General features: G+C 43.5%; 1 protein-coding gene across 23 annotated transcripts in view; it reads right to left on the bottom strand.

Moving 5' to 3' along the window:
- Positions 1-1,338: 1,338 nt before the first annotated feature.
- The window catches only part of Mbl (muscleblind), a 220,533-nt gene continuing 198,875 nt past the window's right edge, over positions 1,339-22,996 (bottom strand). For 9 of the 23 annotated variants that reach the window (XM_049852287.2, XM_049852297.2, XM_064035152.1 and 6 more), the window contains 7 exons: positions 14,464-14,697; positions 13,527-13,610; positions 12,872-13,051; positions 11,779-11,988; positions 11,412-11,501; positions 11,170-11,211; positions 8,885-11,085 (listed from right to left, as the gene is read on the bottom strand). In XM_049852287.2, coding sequence (XP_049708244.2) covers positions 10,441-11,085; positions 11,170-11,211; positions 11,412-11,501; positions 11,779-11,988; positions 12,872-13,051; positions 13,527-13,610; positions 14,464-14,697 — 1,485 coding nt within the window. In that variant the 3' untranslated portion in view covers positions 8,885-10,440. Of the gene's footprint in view, positions 4,137-4,660; positions 4,746-8,884; positions 11,086-11,169; positions 11,212-11,411; positions 11,502-11,778; positions 11,989-12,871; positions 13,070-13,526; positions 13,611-14,463; positions 14,698-22,996 lie in introns of those variants that run through there. The other 14 variants (XR_010276559.1, XM_064035161.1, XM_049852288.2 and 11 more) reach the window with 14 other exon arrangements.

Genomic DNA, 22,996 nt, shown 5'->3' with positions numbered 1-22,996 from the left:
TTATGAACTTTCAGGTAACCAAGTTGTATTTTGATCCGTTTTGTATTTACTGAGAAAAATTTACATCCTTGGCGCCAAAAATTCCAATTCGTCCTCTTAACTTAGGAGAATCGGGCCCCAGCTTTCTTTCTGTATACGGCCTAACTTAAGTATGCTATCATATGATTATTCATGATCCTAGAAGTTTTTCCTACTGGATAGATGCGAACTTTATAATTGGTAGGATCGAGGATGATTTTCATCAATCAAGATCTACTTATATCTCAATGGTACCTATCCGCACCTTTCCATGGTTATACTAGTTATTACGTGTAGTACGTAGGTAGGTACTTACCCTACCATCCTGATTGTATAAAAGAGAAGTACTTATCTCCATAGCTTTTGCACACCAAGTTCCCCCTTTGAACCACGAGTAGCTAAAGTAACTTACATGTCACAAACAGCGCAAATGATAAAATTATAATACGAGTAGGTAGGAATTTTCTTTCATTCGCCCCATCATGAGGCACTTGGTTCAAGTGACGCGACCTCAAATTCTTTTTAGGTCGCAGTAATGAAACGCGTATGAGGGTCAAGGCCACTTTGAAGGATGCTCGTGAATCTCGGTTTTAATAAATACATGTTAGGTATAGCCAGAATGTCTACTCTAGGAATTAGTGCAGAATTAGAGGGAATTACTTAATTATTGAAAATTGTATTAGTACCTAGGTACCTATATATTCAGGTCTCATTGCCTTGTATCCGCGCGTGCAAGCAAACGAACTTTAGGTTCACAATATTAGTATATGTATTTCAGTTAGGTACTTCAGCTTCATTAGTATTCATTCCCATGCATTGAAAGAAAAAAGGGCTTTTTGTATAATCAATTTCCTCATAGCAAATTCATTAGGCTGTTGAGTCGGAAGACTTCGCTAACTTCTTCCATTTTTCTTGTCTTAAAATCAAAATACTAATAAAAACCAGCACTGCAGTCATGACCAGCTTACTGGATGGCTTCAAAAGTATTTAAGACTTGGCGGACTTAAATCGGCCTAATTCATACTTATAGACTAAACGGGTTAGGCCTAAGGGCTGCTACTTTTTAAGAAGCGGCTACTTGGCCTGCTCGATTAGTTTTACGGCCTTAGTTTCAGTAGCAGAATGATCATTGTTGTAGCGATTTTCAGTTGCAATGTTTGAGATAGGTTCATACAGCCGTTCTCGCCAAACTTGATTGGGCTACGGAACACCACGCTTGTCGCTTTTGCTTGGAAGTATGTTGCAAGCTGCCATTGAATCAGGTTATCATCGATCATAGGTATAGGATAAAAAAGGTATTGGGTAAATGAAAAATTCAGGTCACATATTCAGTTGTTTATTATCTATACTGTACTCAAAATTGATCCGAAGATCACATCACATAGTAATTTCATAAATAATATTACAATGTCATGTACTTTCTGTGATTGTTCGTGAATAAAAAAATGTTCACAATATTATCAATACTTTGTTCACTGGACCGGTTTACCTTTTAAGTAGACTGTAGGTACATACTACATAATAAGATACCATTACTTAGGTACTCAAACAACTTACAGTGTATTTGATGAGAGATATAATAATCAATTATTGTGTTGCAGTTCATTTTTTTGTCAATATATTTACAGTTTTACATTTTTTTTTGTGATTTACAAATAAATTCTTGAATATTTAATTAGGTCATCATTATTCCATTTGGATTTATAATAACAGTACTTTATAGTTAAAAATATCACAAAAATGAAATATATTATGTGTAAGACACACGCAACATTAAAAATACAACAAAAAGAAAAATATAAAATCCACTAGAAACCTTGGGCCAGAAGAGTCCCTTCTAAACAGGAAGGATACTTTCGATGTTCTATATTTCATAACGGCAATTTGATACCATAATTATTATTATCACACTAATTAATTATAAAAGTAATCGATTGTCTTACAATAAATGCGTCAGATCATAAAATTTTGATTATAAAAATTATAGGCAACAAATAATTCGTGAAACGATAAATTCCAACAAAAAATAAAATGACAACTTATATATTTAAGACTCATAGTGCCGTATTGATAAAAGTGAACTGTTCACCTTAGCCACTAGCACGGGACTGATAATAACAATCAACATAAACACAAACGCAACGAGTTACTAATGAGTTTGACTCCGCATCCGATATTCACCTTTTATCGATATGGCATTCCACTTACGTTACGACAATAAATATAACACGCTTACACATTAATCACTTCTTTAATTCCGACGCTAGGAATTATTTCATAATATATACCTAAAAATATAATCACGGCACAAGTATCCCTCCGACTAAATTACTAACGTAGTGTCACTTTATCAGGATTTAGAATCAAATATGTATTATGTATCTTAAATATTTCATTATTAATATATCATTATCAAAATATCCACTAAATGGGAGGAATAAATCAAATTATTAATATTTATTCTAACATTAATCGCATGACTGATCAACAAAAAGGATATGGACTAGGAATAATATTAGGCATTAGGCTTCCATGCCTTCGGGACGAGCGCGCCGGCCGCGCGGCGCCGCGCTCGGCAGTCGTGCGAGTCGTGCGACTGGCGCAGTGTCGCGCAACTGCCGGGCGCGACGAGCCACGCGCGACGCGGCGCGCGCGCACCCGCCTCTCTCTCTATCCGCATATCACCTCTACATACATACGACGAGATAAATTTGATCAAAACGTTAATACTGTTTGTGTTGAAAACAATATAGGTAGCTATTTCTTTATGCTGTACTCACCGAGAGGTAATCGGACTCGATCGTCGGTAATATTTTGTGCATCATCGATAGACGGGAATCGACCGGTAAAAGAATGATTATCTAGCAAAATCTATCTGGAATAAAAGCCGACGTTCTATCCTAGAATTTAGGTAAATAGCTTGGAAGTATGCCTTCTTCGTTTTAATATTGTCCGATAACGTTCATTGTATTATGAATTTCTGTCCTCTATCACTCTACGAGTGTCGCGATCTATGCTAATATGTGAACTGGGGACGCCTCGGCGTCGTGGGACGTGGGATGTGGTGCGAACGGGATGGCTCCTTAAGGGAAGAACGACGTACCGACTAGTCGCACGAGCGACGCGCGGCCCTCGCAGGCGACCGCCGCGCCGCTCGACACACGCGAATTGTGCTCCGGCGTCAAAAGTTTCAGTGCCGAGGGAGAGAAGCGGCTACTCTATTGGTGTTTCATTACTGACTCACTTAATCTAATCTAGTGTAAAACTTGTCATCTAGAAAAAAATAATTTTATAACATACGTAAAAAAGTAACATAATTCTCACAAAAATGCTCACGTTAGGAGTGGGGGTGATGCAACTTTTGACACCGGGTCGGCCGCCGGCAGCGAGCTGACCGGCGGCGACGGTGCGCTCCGCACCACCCATAAACATTACATCGCTTGCTTATATACAACAAAGTTTTCGTGCGACGCCCGATGGCGACCGCACCGATCTTTACAGGAACTCATATCGTATCTTAAAAAAAATAATATACAATAGTAATAAAACATTTGAAACCTCACTAACTACTATTCGACGATCTCGGTACGATCTCGATAAAATTACTCAAACGGCTCCGGCGTCTCGAAATCTATTCATATCACAATCGCATGACCGTGCCTGAGAATCATATCCCGCTACTTATGTACACACTCTTTCCCGAAGACTAACGCACTCCAGGCGGGGGCGGGGCGCGTGCACGTCTGCGCACGCGGCTCGCCCCGGCCGCTCTACACTAACCGATATTCACTAAGATATCACCACCTCAGCCGCGGGAGCGACAGTAGGATACTTGCCGAACCTGCCTTTCCCGAGTGTGCCAGAGGCGCGATCGATATGGATAACGCGGGGCGCGGGCGATGCGGGGATGGGTCACGTGGGGTTGTGGGCGCGGGGTAGTGGGGTGAGGGATGGGAGGGTGCGGCGGTGGACGGGTGGCGGGGCAGGTTAGGGGGGGCGCAGCGCTGGCGGCAGCTGAACGGGGATGTGGTAGTAGCGGCAGGCGGCGCGGCGGCACGTGCCGGCGGCGGCGTCGCGGCACACCACCACGCGACACCCCACCACCTGCAGCCCGCACCCTGCAACACCACAGTCGCTGCGTCAGCGCGCTCTCACCACTCACCACGTGCACACGTCATACACGGAACAAAGATACAACTCAACTGGTGATGTTAACACCATACTACAAGATTATCTGTGCATAATACAGGGTTCATGTACAGTCTACAAGATAATATGAATAAGCAAATACTAAAACTAGTGAAAAACTACATTACTGAACTAATGTAAAAAGTGGTATGAGAATAATAAGTTAAATGTATCCAAAACTCAAATATCTAGACTAAACTGGTTAATATGTAGTTTTGTCTACGGATAGTTGTCTACTGTAAAATTTAAACTACGCTATTGATGATAACAAAATATGGTGATCATGCAGTTATACAAGGAGAAAAGGAAGGGGACATTTCTATCCATGATCTGAAAGTTTGACATATCGCTGTCAATTGATTAGTAACACGTTTACAATTACAATGTGTCTCGACTATTGTTCGTTACTACCACGTAAAAGATAATGTATGTGCAATGTAGAGTGGGTCCTCACCTTCACGAATATGAACAAATCTGCAGGTAGGTCTTGTACATCCTTGTCGATTAAAATCTTGGCACACCGGGAGGGTGTCCAGTAACTGCAAATATAACAATGTATTCATTAGTATTTATTGTCGTTACTCAATTTCATATTCATACATCCCGATGCTCCCACAATGCTTTTAGGTCCGTATTACAGAAGGATACTCAAGTCCTGATCTCTGTTTAAAACTAGATTTGAGTTGAGATTTAATTTTAGAACGCTCCTCAAGCATAGATTCGGTGATCATAGTTCAGCCGAGTGTAGATCATTACTCAGTTGTAGATTACAGTTTAAGTAGAGATTTGAACTATAATCACGCAAGTGTGGTCGACACCACGCTTGAGCAGAGATTTCCTTGTCAGTTTAGCAAATAATTTGTTGTCGAGTAGGAAGTTAAAATTAAAATACGAACAAAAAATTGATATTGTTGAAGAAATTGATTATTATGATAATATATTTTCTATCGATGATTCGAACAGAAGGTTGAACTTCAGCGTTCCTCTCAGATATCTCAGAGATGTATAGGTATATATAGGTACTATTATAAATGATTAGACACACTTGTTTTTCTATCAATAAAATACTATGTAAAAATATTCATCTTTTTTAATAATTCAAACTTAAAATTACTATAAATAAACAAAACAATAAAATAATAGCAAAGAAAGTTTCTCTAGGCTCGTTTGCAGAGATATCTCTTGTGTCGGAGAATCGACACGACAGCATGGGCTTCATTAATTTCTATTAAACTGTCCACATAATCGATTTTCTTACATTCCACGATACCTTAAAATTCTTTATAATATATTTCGATAAGTAAATTTCTCTCTAATAAACTATTTTTTCTTTCTTTCTTGAAATCATTTTAAATAACCAAAATATTTAATTATAACTGTAACTGTCAAGTGTCAATCTCCACCACCACAGATACGATACACTCGGAAAACATTCCATTCTACGAACACGCTCGTACTTGTAATTTTAGATATTACAACCAACTGCTATAGGTATCATTGGCGTATAAATAATGGCAAATAAGGCGTAAAAATGGCATTTTTAAATAAAACCTACAATTAAAAAGCCTATGTTATCTTTAAATCATGATTTCATTTATAATTAGATGTTAAACTAAATTCTTATTTTGCGTAAGTTGTAACAGAGTTGGCGAAAAAAATAAAATGTAAACGAAAACAGGCTGATGCATAGACAAGCCATATTCTCTGCTTGAGGCGCGATTTGAATCTCGATTCAGCTGAGTGCAGTTTAAGTACTGTTCTGAAATAAGAACAACCCTCAAGTACAGATTCTATATTTAAACTATGATCAGGTGATTCGAGATCAAACTTGACTTGAGTAGCCTTCTGTAATACGGACCTTAGTCTTTGACACTGCATTACATGTTTGCTATTAGGCTTTCAATTTATAGCGTTATAACTCAATAGTATTAAAATTATTCGTTGGAAATTTCGTTGTCATATTTCTGCAAACTCTCTATATTTGCAAACATTCGGAAAAGAAAGTGCTTTCGCCTCTTTTCAAGGCTTGTGTATTTATCATTTAACACATTCAAACAACACCTTTCACGAGAAGTTCTTGTCATCTTTCTGAAAAATGGGTATGTTGATCGAGGTGCCAAGTTTTTTATTGCATTTGTGGGATAATCGTTTGTATGTTCCTTATCACTAAAATCTACTTCATAAACAGTCGATAATTATTATTTAAGATAAAAAAATAAGTATCACTACTCTTATAAATGTTTGTGTAAATATGTAAGAGTGTAATGTCGACAGGGACAAACAAATGACCGACGGTTTATGAATTAATTATGTTAATAGTGTTAATTCTAAAATCTAGTTCATCACTGATTGGACATTCATATATCTGACACTGATCATTATCCTCATTGCACAGCCGTCTGAAAAATAACGCTGAAATAGTTTTTGTAATATCAAAGAGCAAATTATTATAAATGGTCCATTACAGTTCACCTAGCACATTGTATTGAATTAAGGTTCCCTAAGCATGTTAGCTGGATCTCAATATATATTCGTATAAGGAAAAGTTTATGCGTGTGTAGTTTCTCAGTCGCTACATAAAATTAACACAAAACGGGACACACGGAAGGCGAAAATTGCTCGAAATCAAATCTTGTTGCTGCTTCAATATTACAAGAACTTTACAAGATTCGTTGCACAATATGATTGGAGCTTCCAAGCATTCTTTGTAACGTGCGCGCTGATATCATATCATGTGTGTCACCTTTATATTGTAGTACCGTCGGATATAGTATGCAACATTAAACAGAATAGTAAATTAAGAGCCCACTGCTGGAGTTATTCTCGTGAACGAGCTTCCATAACCGTCAGAGAGTAGTGTTAAAGTACGCTGCACTATGCACATAGGTATGAATATATAATATCTAAATGGCATGCAGAACGCTTGAAGTATAATCATTATTGCGCAGCCAATCTTATTTAAGCGTGACTATATTTTACAAAAAAGCTAAAGCATGATGCTAGACAACTTTTACCAGGGCGAGGGCGTACTAGAGGTTTTGTAGCGTCCAAAGTGTACCCATAAATACCAACTGTTGCTATAATAAAGCTAAAAGAGGCTGTGTGGGGAGAGTTACGACATGTGTCTGCGTCGGCTGTGATGAATTTACATCTCCCGGTGTTCTCAGTAGAGGAACAGAGGACGTCATGCTTATCGGTAGGTTGCCATGGTTATAATGTAAATAGACAAATTAAATTTATACCTTTAGCTTACATGACAGTTCTGGACGTGACATGTTAGTGGTAGTACAAACTGCAACATAATGACCATTAGAGAGTGCGGTTACTGTACGACAACAAAAGAAAACCAAGTATATTATTACATCTACGTGAACACTTTAACAAGCGTCAGAGAGGCCTCAACAAGTCGTAAGCGAGGAATTGAAGCCGCAACGGCGAAGCATTTTAAGCATTTTAAAAGAAAACTCCAAGTGATTGTTGTCATATTTTCTTGAGAATGATATTGTAGGCACACTGTAGCCAAATGTACTAAATCTCACATCACTTCGAGTTTCCTTTTTTCACCATCGTCACTTCAACTACCAACTACGCACAAAAAAATAACTGTTTACAAAAAGCATTTAAATGAGTGTAAAAAACCCCCTTATTAGCAGTTGATAGTTGATATTGGCCAAAAGGTGAATATCACTGTGAACTAAACAGTTAAACCAGCTTTTTGATTACGTATTTATTATATTTACAAGTTATTTAGTAAATTAGGCAAGTTATGTGGCGAATTATTGAAACGGCTAACTGTTTAGTAGTTTGTAAAATGGCTTCGTTAAATTTCAATTATTAAAGTGACCTTTACTGAAACTGCCGAGTCCATTAGATATTAGAAGCTTATTGAGAAAAGAGCATTTGAAGTTATTATTGCAATTCCATGCGAGTGACAAGCGGCGTGTTTCAATATAGGCTTCAAACAGGAAATAACTTATACTGAGGATATCATAGTAAGCTGATTGTATCTTACCGGGTGTAAGCAAGGCATTACTGTAGAGTGACTTCTTCCACATTTGAAAGCAAGTATGTCTCACTATACAAAACTAAAAATCATCAACAAGTTGTAGCATCAACTGTTCATTACAATATAATCGATACAGTTACAGCACAATGACTAGATGGAGTGATGATGACAGATATTATCATGAGTCGGCTGACAAGCGATGGCTGCGGCGGCGCGTGCGCGTCCTCGTCCTCTCCTCCACTGTACTGTCGTGCAGTACGCTACATACGTCCTGCCCGCCCGTGTCAGCACGAGCCGAACATACTGTCAGACCGGACGATGTATACACTATGGTGTCAACAATTTGTTAATTTCCATTTTGTCTTCCTTCAAGGCGTGTAATAAAGTTATTGAAAAAAGCTCAGTTCACCAAGCGCACCTTGTCCCGCGGTTGTGAATGGCCCGCTTTAGTGGTGATCGTGTTTGTTTTTGCTTGTTGTTAACTAGCCCGCGTAAAGCTTCACAAACTAAACTAATTAGGTACGTCTACAGAAGGCGTGTGAAGAAGCAAGCTCTGAAGTTCTATGCGGAATCCAAAGTTGGTTGATTTACTTATTGTTTTTTTTTAATTAAGGATGATTTTACTGAAAAGGCTTGGTGTATTACGAAGGATATCAATAATTAATATCAGTATGAAAAATGTATATTGTCGTTTAATGTATCACTAAATAATGTTAGGCCAATACATTTAACTATAACACACAAATACAACAAGAACAGATTTATTAGCAGGATTATTTCAAAATAGTAATAATTATAATCAATTGAACGACTTCGAGCTTCTGAACAGAACATAATAAGCGGTAGACGTAGTTGCGTAGGAGGTGATATGCGATCGATAGCGTACTGGTTAGAGCGAGGCGAGGTGTCGTGAGTCGGATAGCGCGGGAGACTGTGCCGGGGTGGGGGCTGCTGTGCCTGACTAATGTGTGAGTGTTAACGATAAGCTCACGTCACACGGCACTTGCATCATTGTTTACTAAACGAGGAGACGCCACAGAATAGTGCCAATAATTGTTATACAATGTTCATCATCATAGCGATGAATGTCTTACTTTTAAGCACTGCTGATGTAGCGATCAGAATTGCGTGTCATTGAAATATGTGCACTTGGGCACTAAATACGTCGGTACCAACTCCTAATTGGTATAGGATACCGGTATCAGTCATGGTTGATTGATTTTACTAGACTGTGGTGTCTCAACATGTGTTAAACACGAAGGAATCATGTGTCGTGGAGCGAGCAGACTGGTCTCTGCGACTAGCCTAGGGTGTCGTTAACATAAGCGCATGCGGTGATGGTGCCGCGGCGGAGTGCGGTGCGCGGGGCGGTGCGGCACGCGGCACACGTTACCTGTCCGCGCTCGTCGGTGTACACCACGTACGGCGCGTTCGGGGGCGCACAGCCTGTCCGGCCGGACACAAAAAGCGACAAAAGATTGCAATGCAGACGCAGCCGAAGCGTCATTCGGAAGGCATGTAACAGAAAGCGTTTAAAATAAATAGAAAGGAGGTGCGACCGAAAGAAAACTGCGGGGGCGACGCTCGCCACCCCCGCGCCACTACTGATGAACACGCCGGCACACATAGCGCACACAGGAGCACTAGAATAATGAGAATAATACCTGATGAGCCAAACGTATAGGGGTGGTGGATTCTATTCCATGCGAAAATTAGAAGGCGGCTGTGTTAGGTGCGGGCCTGCTGCTGCAAGCCGGTAACCACTAGGTAGGTACGGGATCGACACATCGGCCAAAGCGCACCCGTGCGGAGCTCCTTCGAGAACAAGCGTGTACGTAGCGGGATCGACGGACCAAGCGCTCAACTCTCAGTACGACGATAGGTACTCACGATAAACGACGATCGACAAGAGGTAATAAAAAAACGTACAGTCATGCATCTCAAGCGTTATTATTACCGGGATCGTAGATACGAGAAATATACACGCATAGGGTAATAACGGTAAGTGAGTAGAAATACAGTAGTATATATATATAGCGTAAAACTACCGAGACATCGGCGAGGGCGAAGCCGCTCGCTTCGTCCTTACAATAATACAATACAAATGTGACAACACGCCTAGCGCTAACCGCCCCGACAGGCCGGGGCGGGACACTCGGCCGCACACGTACGAGTCTCTACGCGGAGACCCCGCGTCCCGCGCCCCGCCGACCGCGCGTGTCGCACGTCTATGTCGTCTTCATCTTTTTGTAGGGGTTGACGGCCGCCGCAGCCGCCGCGGCCGCCGCCGCCGCCGCCGTGGGTGGAGTGGGCGGTGGCACTGCGTACATGAATGGCTGCTGGTAGTAGGGCATGGGCATGGGCGGCGCCGGCCAGCCCGGCCGCATCATCATGTGAGGCGCGCGCATCAAGCCCGCGTGATGCTGCATGCCAGCGCGGGCCTTTAGCGCCTGTTGCGTATAGGCGGCCGCTGCCTGGGCCATGGCAGAGTGCTGCGCGGCAAAGGCGAGCGCGGCCACGTAGTTCTTCTGTGCCACTTCCTTGGCCATGGCGGCAGGGTCGGGGGTGCCGGGCTCGCCGCCGGCGCTGACGGGCGGCGAGGGCGCCGGAGGGGCGGTCGCGGGGGCAGGCGGCGGCTGCGGCGCGGAGGACACGGGCACGGGCGCGGTCGCGGACGGCGGTGGCGCGGATACACTGGCGGGCACGCTCACGGTCGGCGGGGCGGACGTAGCGGGCGCGGGGTACTCACATGATACGGGCACGAACGGCTGCTGAAGCTGCATCAGCTGCTGGTAGGTCGTCGCCGGCTGGTACACGGGTACGCCCGCTTTGTCTGCAGCGGGTCGTTTGTACGGCACCACGCCGGGGAAGGCCTGCGAAAGTTAGAAAAAACATATTAGTGCTATAAAAGCATTACAGGAGCTAAGAAGATCCCCTTTAGTTGGATAGGTACTTACGAAGTTATCGTAGTAGAAGGATCCGACGCTTTTCATGTCCATCTGAAACGAGAAACAGATGGTTGAACGGAGGGCTCCGGGCGGAGGGCTTGGTGCGGGCGGGGGGCGGCGGGGCACGAGGGGCGGGGGACGGTCCCTGGTGCCGCGCCGCCGCCTGCCCGCTGCGGGAGGGAGAGGCGCGCGGAGGGATCGTGCGGGCGGGAGCGGGAGCGGAGGAGAAGCGTGCAAAGCTGGCGTTGTACCGGTGGCGGCTCGAGCTCGGTGGGCGCCGGCCGTTTCTTGCCCGGCTCCGAAGTCGCGCTCGCTGTCGGCTGCTGGGCTGCGGCGGCCGTCTACGTGAAGCGAAGCGTCGCAGGACGGGACAGAAACAATAACGATGTAGTAGATGCACAGAATACACCTAAAGCTCGGCGTAAGGTGATATTATGCGATAGATAAAAATAAAATAAAAGTGAAGCGTGAGTGCGACGGAAGCGTGGCGCGAGCCGGCGCGAACTGAACAGAACAAAGCTCTGCGAACGTAAGCGGCGTCGCGGCGAGCGAGACCAAGCGGAAGAACAGAAGCGAGCGCGAGCGAGCGAGGCGAGAGCGTGCAGCCTGGTGGCGTACCGCGCCGCGCGCCTGCGCCTTAAGGTGCGCCTGCAGGTGCAGGGGAGGGTGGAAATAGCGGCAGGGGTCGCGGACGCAGCGGCCCTTGACGGCGTCCATGCACACCGTGACACAGCCGTCGTCGTGCGCGGCCACGGGCGGCGGCGGGTGCGCGAAGCGACACTCGGACTCGGCGCGCTTGCACGCGCCGCGCTGGAACTCCCGGCACACCTGCACCACCACAGACCAGCCATGTCCGCCGCTCGCGCCCCGCGCTCATCTACCCTCTGCCTACACTCTCGTCTGCGCGCCGCCGACACGCGTGCGGACCGACACTACGCGATGCAAGTGCTACGTTGCAATGCGTCTCGTGTGTTTCGTTTTCTTTTACAAAGACGCGACGCGACCGCGACTTCAGCAGATGTTAAACTAGCGCGTGAAAAAAGGTCTGCAGGTGTGGCATAATTTATTTGGTTTTGTCACTTTATACAATTGACTTGTATTATTGACCTCGACCGGACGCCGCTTTATGATTGTGGTTGGATATTCTAATCGGGAGTCTAATATTGTATCTAACGATTTACGCATCCGTCGCATCTTCAAATTAATTTTGGTCGAGAAAGATTTTCGTCTAATGCCTATGTCTTGCCTAAGGATTTTTTACGAATGTGAAGCGTTCGGCACGTCTACACTGTGAGCGCAAATCGACATTTTAGCCTGTGGTATACGATAGCTCGTCTGGCTGACCTATTGGCAGATATGAGCGTGCGCAGATAGGCCGAATTTGTGCCAACAGTGTAGGTCCTTCACCAGAGGGAGTAAGCGAGTGCTGCTCGCGAAGCACACGCAGGCGCACCGGGCCAGTGCGCCCGCGCGCCACAGACACACGGGGACGGGCATACGGCATATATCGGCCCAAATTTGCTACGGGGACCGACATATTTTTTAAAAAGGTACACTCTATTCCTGTACTTCTAATTACAAAAAAAGTGTGACCAGATGTTTTGATATGTTATTGCGGATGAGTCGGTCCCCGGCATATATGGCAACATGGGGAAGCACTACTCGAGTGTAAACGATAAGAGTTTAATCTGGTATAGAAGTGCATGCTTACCTCTAAGCGATCGGTGCGCGGCAGTTTCTGCTGCAGCACAGGCTGCTGCATGACGCCGAGCGGCGAGGCGGCGGCGGCGGCGGGGTCGTGGCCCAGCACGGCCGGCACCAGCTGCGGCGCGTAGTACTGCGCGTACGTCGAGCCCACGCCCGGCACGCCCGACAGGTACGGCGACGTCGCCTGCACACCACACCAACACTAACACTCAGTATACTTGTACATTTACTCATTTACTAGCACGCATGTTACTATCTTATTTACAAAAATATTCTCTTGACATCATTTACAAAGCTCTCGTTTTATAGCGTCGAACACACGAAAGCAGGTACACCTATCAACATCAAAAACAAAATAATAAAAATATACTTATTATTTATATCAAAATAAAAATGTTAGCCAAACAAGCCTTCACATGCAATCATAGAGAAAACGAATTGAGATATTAAATAAGCATACGGTTTATCCAGTCTAGCTACCCACCGGCCACCAGAATACGACAAAAGGAAGGAATTAACCGGGAAGAGGTCGTTAAGGATCGAATAACCCTTTGTTAAGAGTGCGTTACAGTGCGAGGGCAGTGTCATGTGTGAAGGAAGAGAGGCGCAGGATGCGTGGGGCCGGTGGTAGTGTCTCGCTCGGCGGCGGCGGCCATTACCTGCGGTGCGAGCAGGGCCAGACTGATCGGGTCCAGCGCGGCGAGGTGGCTGGCTGCCGCGCCCGCACCGCCCACGCCGCCCACCTCGACACAAAACCACACAAACACGCTACTCATCGTGCGAGGCCAGGTCTGCGCCCGCGCACCGCGCGCACTGCTCCACCTCGCTCCTCGCACCGACTTACAGCTGCATCGCATGAGCGCAGACTGACAAGCTAATAACTATGGTTAGGGTAGGCCCGCAGTGGGGCTGTGGATGCGGTAAGCGCGTGGCCGAGCCGGTGCGAACAAGAAGGTAGAGGAGTGTCGGGCCGCGTAGTTAGCGACAGTGTAAACAGTGAGGAGGACGATGTCCGGTGATTTAATCTGCATTACCGCTTATACCCAGATCATACACATGTGAGTAAGTTTGGAGAATAGTCATGCCACTTAAGGAACGATTCGTACAAACATGCTCAAGCAGTGGGGAGCGATCGGCCTCGGGCGATAAAGTTTAAGTTGTGCCTGAAATTAGTAGACTATCTATATTCTAAAATAAATACACAAATTACTTTTGAAAATGTTTAGCAGGTTTACGCACTCGAAGCGAAACTTTAAATTAAAGCGCGGATCTAGTTGCAGCAACGGCTGTACTGCCTTGAAGAAAGTAAATTACCATTAACTTTCAACGTGCACATGATTAAGTTTTCGAGAAAACTTTACGAGGGAATCGAGTTAATTTACTTACGGATGAAAGTATTTTCATTTCTCAGATCCTACGACTAACTTGCTATTTAGAATGTTATATTTAACTAACTACTTAGAGACACATGTTTACGCGGCACAACTTAAACTCGATAGTTTTTCAAGTCTACGTGTTTGAATAATAAGAACGCTTAAAAATTACAGAATAGCGGGTAACACCGAAAGCAGCGTGTTGCGTGCACAGAATACCTACATAAGTGCGGAGGTCCGATCGCTCGAAGCTTTCGTAGTGGTAGGGAGCGTAGCTTGGGTGACTCACCACAGCTGGGACTTGGCCAGGTAGCACCTGGCCGGGCGTCAGGCCCATCTGCTGCATTAGTGCGTTCTTGAGTGCTAAGTGATTCCGTCCGTTGATTAGCAACTGATCCTTCAAATGTTGCGGTGGATGGAAGTACTTGCAAGGTGGCTTCTCGCGGTTACACCGACCCTGGAAATTATTAAAGTGTATATTAAATTTCACTCCTTCAGATCAAGTCACAGTTCAGTTTTTAAAATCGACGTAGTAATGATGCTATTAGGGCACGTAAAAGGGAAAATGCAATGGTTATGAGACCTATTCAGCTCAGGTAGTCAACATTTCAAGGCTTTAGAATAGACGAAAATAGCGAACTTCATCCGATATCATTCCGATAAGCAATATGTGTAGTGGGGCGGCGGGCGACCGCGGTTTCGGCTCAATATCGGCCGAATGTGCGGAAATCCCTCCATGCATCACAATTGCCGTGAGCCGGGCACGTAGCCACCAGAAATCCTCCACTCGATTTTTCCTTATAACCGCGTCTTAGGCGGTGTCAAATATTTCTGAGGCGTGTCGGGGGCGGCCGCGCTCTTCGCTCCGCTCATTTTCGACGTCAATGAGGCGCGAGATAATTGCCTTTCGGAATCGAAGCCCTCCGCCGCACCCGTCTATGATGATTTATTTACATCCGTGTAATTAACTGTCGCACTACGTGACGGGAAGAGCTTCGCGGACGTTTTATCGTCGCACGCCGAGCCTCCTGCGCCATATTTTATTCAGTGAAAAAACGGAAAAGCGCTTATCGCAGTTTCAAAGAAATACGTATACAAACAAACACCATCTGAATATTCAGCACTCCAGTAGGGGACTGTCTTGCTGATAATGTCTGCGAAACAGCTTTAGAGTGATTTAGTGAGTAACTTTTATAAAGCATGTCTGATGGTATCATAAAGTTGCCTTTGCAAACATACAAACGAGGCTAAATCTTTGATAATGAAACATCGGGAAGTGTGAATCTTTGGTTGCAGCTTAAAGCCGAATCAGATGCAGACATGTTCCGAATTTTCTCAGTTATTAAACTTCGGCGATGCGTGCTACAACTAGCTAGTGGAAGCAGTCGGCTGCATTTAGATTAACTTGTTACTGGCAGGCATAATGTTAGTTGGACGGTCCTCTCACAGTTTAAGCTCGGGATAAAGTTATTATTTCCTGTTACTCCGTGCCGTCTACTTTAGCCGAGTTTCGATTCGAACCAACCCGTTTGTGAAACTTGAATGGGTGATCACGTTTCATCATTACTATGATAACTCTGTTGGGTTTATCAAACTTCTATTTATTAGCTGCCGCAGTTTGGTAAGCGTTAGTTAAGTTTATTGTTGAAAGCATTCGACTGTTTGTGGAGTTATTTGACTGGTCTCATGGTTAATTGTGATTCTATGTAACAATTCAAATAGTGATTGATTTTAGCCTAAAGTAAATAGATCGCGCTTTACAAATGATGGTTGTATTATTTATGAGAGTATCAGCAAGTTGCAAGCCGCTGCAGGTGTATCGCCGCGGCGATTAGCGTGACGGATGCCCGCGCGGATACAAATGGCCGGCCGCCTCAGACGGATGACCGCGCCACGCTCGCCCGCCAAACGCATTACGACACATTAATTGCTCTTCGATCACTATGCCTCTACATTTGTACGTTTAAAATCCCTCGTGTCCATTCGCGAGCTTTTATTTCAGGCCCTAACGTGTGTTCTCTTAATTTGTTTTTAAAATATCTGCACTTTAAAAAAAACCTAAATATCGTCAAAATTATATTTCATTATTTCTATGTCAATATAAGACAAAATTCGCTTTTAAGATGTAACACAACAAAAGACATGTTTATATGAGGCTCAGAAAATTAAACAAAAACTTTCAATATGGCCTGTTTGTTCGGGAAGGGCAACGGGAGGGTCGAACGAGCGCAGGGTGGGCAATAACCGCCCAAAACTAATAACATTTTTGTGTGATAGTGGAGGAGCAAACCGAGCGCGCTACCCTCTCCGTGTCCTTTATAAAACAACAATGCGCACTTGCAATACAATAAGGGGTTAGCCGAGAGCTAGCTACACCAATGGTTTCCTTCCTAGAGATAAAGAAACAACGACACGAGTTTAGAGATGAATATTCTTCATTTTGGCTTGGCACTGGTGCCCGATTAAAGCGAAAACGACATCAATGAAGCGAGACGCTCGTGTCTCGTTAAGGTGAGAGCTGTAAGGCGGCGGAGTGCTCTCGGGAACTATGACGTGTATAACGAACAACCCTCGAAAGTAACGGCGTCCGCCGGCAGTCGGCACGCGCCACACCTTGTTACTTCAGCCGCTGCCAAATGCCACCTTCAACATTTTGAAGCCGGAAACTGTATCAAGAGTTTATTACTGGATAAACTGATTCTCAGTTTGCTGACCTCGCTCATTAGGGAAGTTATGAATGACCTCATTGGCTTGGCCCATGATGTGTCGTTGCCAACTGATGATTTCGAGGAATGGAATCTGGATATTAGTAATCTAAAAAAATATGATTCTCTGTTATCCTTTTGAGCTTGTTTCTCTAAGAAGATGCCATGAATGAAACTAGATAATAAAAAAGGAAGGCTATTTAGTCGTTTCATCGTACTGATGAATGCAAATGTCTTCATCAAAACAACAATCAGTCAAACAGGACATGAAGAATGCACGTTTCAGACGGGGCGTGCGGTCGTTAATCGATTAGAACGTTCGATCACGATTGATGTATCGGTGACACGGCGTCGACGCGCAACGATGCGTGGTCAGGCGTACGCACACGCCGATCTCCACTCGTCTATTTTACTATTGGGCGAGCGACACGCGTCGGGATAAATCGACACACGAGGAAAACAATGAGGTAACGAGCCGATGAATGACATGCTCCCGTCGCGAAACAGCTCGGACTCCACTTGTACGCACTAAAGTGGCTGCCAGAAATATTTGGGGACAGACGGAAATAGAAACGACCGATGAGACGTGCCAACTCCTGCATCGAGTAGGTAGCAAGCGAACGCGACACGTGGCCCACACATATTGCTGGAGGTTTAACATTCACATGCCATTCTAAACTAGAAGGACAAATTTTACAAGAATTCGAGTAAATATTTTCTCTTAAAAGTCGAACACAATGTGTTAAGACAGACATCAGATTTCAAACAAGATAAAGGGTTCTGAAAAATAACTTATTTTGAGGCCTTATAGCTTTAAACCTTGAAGTAAAGGAAGGTAAGATGGTCACGAGCAGACTAAGATCCGGCAGCGGATGCCGCAAATAATTTTTTCGATAAGCCTGAGCGAGGGAAAGGTGAAATCTAATTTGCAAAATTTTGTGGTCGGAAAGGGAATTAGGTAAGCAAAGTCAATTCTGAAAGTAAGTAGAATTTGAATTTAAAATGATTTATAGAGGCACAGGGGAGTGGCTAATGAGGCGTCATGCGAGAGGGGCGCGTGTTTACGCTTGGCGCTCAGCGCGTATTTTTTACCGCGGCCTCTGGGCGGCGCCGCCCGCCGCGCTTACTGCTGACGTAACTCTGAACACGCCTACCACACCAAATAATTAGCCACTATCTAATTGACTTCCAATTACTACACATTTATGCTGATTATAATTGAAATCTATTTTAATAAACTTACAAAATTACCATACATTAGTACATATCATATTCTTAAATAGCTTTAATTTAATTAACATAAGTGCTACTGTCGACCCTTTTAATATTCCAGTGAGAAACAGTTTGTACCAATTATTACTGTTAAACTGCTTCCTTGCTAAATTCTTAAATGGAGTTAAATGTAACATGATTAGGTGATTATCACAGATCTTTTTGAACTTAATATAAGTTTAAGTGTACATATTATATGAGTATAGTAGCATAATATAATTATGATTTAACTGGTATTTAATCACCAACGTAATACACAATCGAGTCGTATCTAATACTAAACATTTTATTACTGTTTCTAAGATTTTTTTTCTTTCATGCTAATGTGTAAATCTTGGCTAACGCGTGTGGTAAGTTAATGTAATTAGCTCTCATGCTTATTAAATTATTACGGCTATACGTACGCGTCGGGTAGCCCTCCCTCGACGAAAAAAAAACTTAGGAGAAGCCTTAAAGTAAGAATTATTCAGTCCGGTGAAGTTCCCAACAAGTTTGCATGGCGGTGCCGTAGCTTAACGTTAAAATATGCATTCGTGCACGGAGTTATCTCGGCCACTTTTGCCGTTGCCGCCGGCGAACGCCCGCCGCACGGTCACTCCTTGTTTATCCCGGCTTTAATATTAGTTAGGTACTTTTAAACGGTAATGTCCAAGCTTAGGGCTCCCAAACTATCATAAAGTTACGTATGCTAGCAAAATTCTAACAAATTGTAGCAAATAAATGTTGAGTAAAGTCTGGTCGTAGGTGTTGTACGGGTGTGGGGTGTTGCCGGCCGCGGGGACCACGGGTGCGAGATTAATGCAACGGAAGCTGGCGCGACCTCTCCAGGTGTTTCATTAAATTGCGCGCGGCGCCTCGGCCGGCTCGTACGGCCATTATGAAGGCTGCAAGCTCGAGGGCCATTCGCTTTAAGAACGCCCGCGCCACTTTGTAACAGCCTTAATGAATCTTGTTACTTATAGGCTCGCGTAAATTGCCTGTTTTACTAACGTGGCGTGGGGTGAAAAAACATTAGGTCAGTGAACGCTTTCGCGTGGAATGTCTTTGGCGCTCGCCGAGCGGGATTTTATTTCAAGTCACTAGGATGTTTTATTTATTGTTGGTCACACGCAAGAGATAACTATAAAAACGATTTAATTACCACATAGTTAAGAAACAGCTGGAATATATCTGATGAACAAGCAAATGACGTTCTAAAACAATTTAATTAAGAGAGATTTTTCTTATAGGCCGACCAACAGTGCGTGTTCATTCCTTCGGTAATAAACATTAACCGCCTACGATTTTATCTCTAGAATATCTAATGAACTAATTATACCTATCCCACGAAAACAGTTTCTTATTTTGCTGTGACCACTTTATTTTGGGACACGGAAAACGTTATGTTACATAAGAACATAATACTTGAGGGCGTCGTGTTATGTATACTAGTAGAACGTAACGAATGATTCAGAGTGAGGAAGGTAAACAAGCGGACCGTGTGCACGTGTTTCACGTGCAATCTACTGAAGTAAGCGGCGCGAGTGTGATGCGACACGAAGGCACGGAGCCCGCCGCCGCCGCCTCGCCCGACTAACCAGTTTAACCCTGCTGCTGCAGTAATTAGTCTAAGCAGCTAGACGGAGCGCATGATTCCAAGTACCGGTACTCTCTTTGACTTTCTTGCTTATTCAGGGGGTTAACACGCGCCCGGATTTCACCGGTCCAATCCGCACGGTGCGGCTAAATGAAGCTACCTTCGTTACCGCCTAAAAGCAAGCTTAGGTTTGTCTCAGTCTGAGTAAGCTAGCAATGATAATTAGGTCACCTGACGCTTCTGGCCGTTCACTTCGCAACAGAGATCGTGTTCAACTAATTGTGAGAGACACAATGGAACTAGTTAAAGACAAGAAGATTTTTGACTTTCAACATCGGTTATCTGTTATAGTTACAGACAACAATAGTTGTATCACAACAAAGGTTTCTGGGACGTTTCCGTAACGGTATTTTCTCTGCTTTTGTACTGAAGTTAATAGAAAATGTTGAACGATATCGGGTTCTTTTCACAAAACCTTGGCGTCGGCGAATAGCATAGTTAGTGTCTATCTTGTATCGATCACTATGCAGCTTATGTTGTGATCTTGTACGCCTTTGTAGTTTTAAGAAATTCGTGCTTCTTATGAAAAAAAAAACTTTTAAAACAACTACGTTTGAACTAACATTTAAACCCTTTTACAACAATTGCGTAGATGTGTTATATCCAGATATAGATCTAATTGCAGAATAATTAACACAACTCTAATTATTTAAGCTAGAACGGCGTTATTATAGTTAAGCAATTTATATCAGTTCGAAGTGTTCTTCACGCTTTTTGTTTATTTAGGTTTATTACCAGTCACTAATTGGGTGAAATCATTTCAGCGTATAAGGTATGCATTTTGAATTATAATCGCGACAGCAAACTAGAACATGTATTGATGTTGAGACACAGATAACGTATAAACATAATTGTTAAAATTACTATTGCAACCTAAAAATAACATTAATAAGTATTAGATGGAAAATTAGGTAGGGCCTAAAGTGCATTGAAAATTCAACGCTTCTCAATCACCTTTGAGATTCGTATACCGTCTCAGTAGAACTCACAAGAGGCTACTGTTTACACAAGTCGTTCTAACACACACGCTACATCCTGTATAGAATGGTAATCATAACAATTATACCCACGTAATTGCTACTCAGTTATTGTAAAGGCAAATATGATTTCAATACGCTTGAACGCGCTAATATCAGGAAGTATTGGTCTGGTTTGAAAAATTGATTCGGTGTTAGTAGATAGCCCATTTATCGAGCAAGGCTAGGCAACTTTTATTCTGGGTTGTCGAAGAAGTTCCAAAGGAACGCGGGTGGTTGTTTGATCAAAACATCTATTTAACGTTTCCCCTTTCCCGTGCAAACTACTGCAAATCAATATTTTGTAGATGTATTATTACTGACCGTCCGGCTGAGAGGGTAATGCAAATTACTTGTTGATATAAACAGCTGCAATCTATCTCCCAGATACGTCCTTATCTCTTAAGAAAATAATCAGATTAGACCATAATAGGATTGATTGATATCTGATTTAAGCATCTTGTAAAAGAATACAATGCTAGTGCAGAAAGACTTTAAAAGAACTCTAGTACTTCACAATTCAACTGTAATTGAAATAGTGTGGATTTTATCGCAGTAAACAAAATCACAACCGAAGAAGATAAAAGGCGATAAACGCGAAGAGAACTAACTACAAAATAAAGAGCCTTTACTACGTACGATAAGGGAAGTTTAAGAGGAGTTTTCGGGCTCGGGTCGCACCGATAAATTGGGCGGCACTTAATTATGATCTCGGGCGGCATCTTGCAGGCGGCTAATGTCCCGGACTCGTTTAATGCGCGAACTTGTAGTCTCAGCTCCGGCGGGCGTGATAAATCTCCATCTGTGCCCCGTGCCCGACCCTACCTTCAACGTAACGCCTCGCCGACACACGCCCGTCTAGAGACCGTCCCCGTCGTCTACAACTCTAGCCAAATAACTTACTACTTCACAATATTTTTGAAATAAAATGTAATGAAAAACGTACTAAATATTAATGGAATTTACCTTCTTAAATAATATTATTACAAACTGACGACAACAGCTGCTGAGCTAACGTAAATGTGAAGGAAAAGCGAATTGTCGTAGCAAGTGCTACGCGTGCTACGAGCGCGTAGCGTAGAACAACTGGTTACAAAGTACGAAGTACGCCATCAATTGCCATCAGTTTGTGTAAAATACCTTTTTATGTTATTTGTGAGACTGAAATAATTGATTCTTATAATGCTAATACTTAAATGACTTATCAATAATTAGCTCGTGGTAGCACGCCACTTAGACCAGTTCAGGTGTACTCTCGTCTGGAGCAAAGTGCGTTTTCCAAGTATCTTATTGTAAACAATGTTCGCGGAGCTCGTGCGTATTTCACACTAAAGCCTTAAAAGCCAGTAAATATGTAGGCATAAATCAATTTTCTAAACGGAGTGAAATTATTAACCGCAATGATTTACGAGGTAAAACGAAACTTTGTTCGTTTACATTGGCCTTTTATGTTGCGAATGTGGGTAAAATAGGGAATGATTGTGTTCGGGCGAGTACATTAGGATGAGTGGTACTGTGTTATTGCATCGTGTTACATTAATGTGGCGGCGGTTGACGGCAGCGGCGCGGCTCGGCACGGCGCGGTGCGGGGTGCGCTAGGGGCACAGTCGGCGCCGCATTATCTGGGTATAATTAAAGCGGGCAAGACGACGGCGAGACGTTACGCCCGTCCTAACGACTTTTATGGCGTATGTAACATTGCCGGCACATAAAATAAATGTGCCGCCTCCAGCGCCCCGATATAGCACAGTATTCCCAGATTAATCGCCAAAATGTTTGCTCACACGCTATACGACTGCCGTTATTTAGACTATACCTCAACATAATGAGGTAAATATTGGAAAATGTTTACCTTTTCCTTCGCTTGACACTAACGTGGAGTCATGATGGCTCTCGAAAGTGTCGGATGAAAGTATTTCCTGAAGTTTATTTGTTAAAGTTTTTGCAATACCTATAAGTTTCTATTTGAAAAGGGTTCAAGAGTTATTTTTATAGAACTTAAGGGCACAAATACGTATATGAAAAGGTTGTTTACAGAAAACGTCGAAGGTCATTCATGTCAACTGTTCATGTTTTTTATACAGACGACTGTTTGAGTGAGTTTATTTATTCTCGTAGCGCAGACCT

This window comes from Helicoverpa armigera, chromosome 6, assembly GCF_030705265.1.
Source record: "Helicoverpa armigera isolate CAAS_96S chromosome 6, ASM3070526v1, whole genome shotgun sequence".
NCBI classification, from domain to species: domain Eukaryota; kingdom Metazoa; phylum Arthropoda; class Insecta; order Lepidoptera; family Noctuidae; genus Helicoverpa; species Helicoverpa armigera.
The sequence above is the reverse complement of the archived record's forward strand: the minus strand, read 5'-3'. Positions and strand labels throughout refer to the sequence as shown.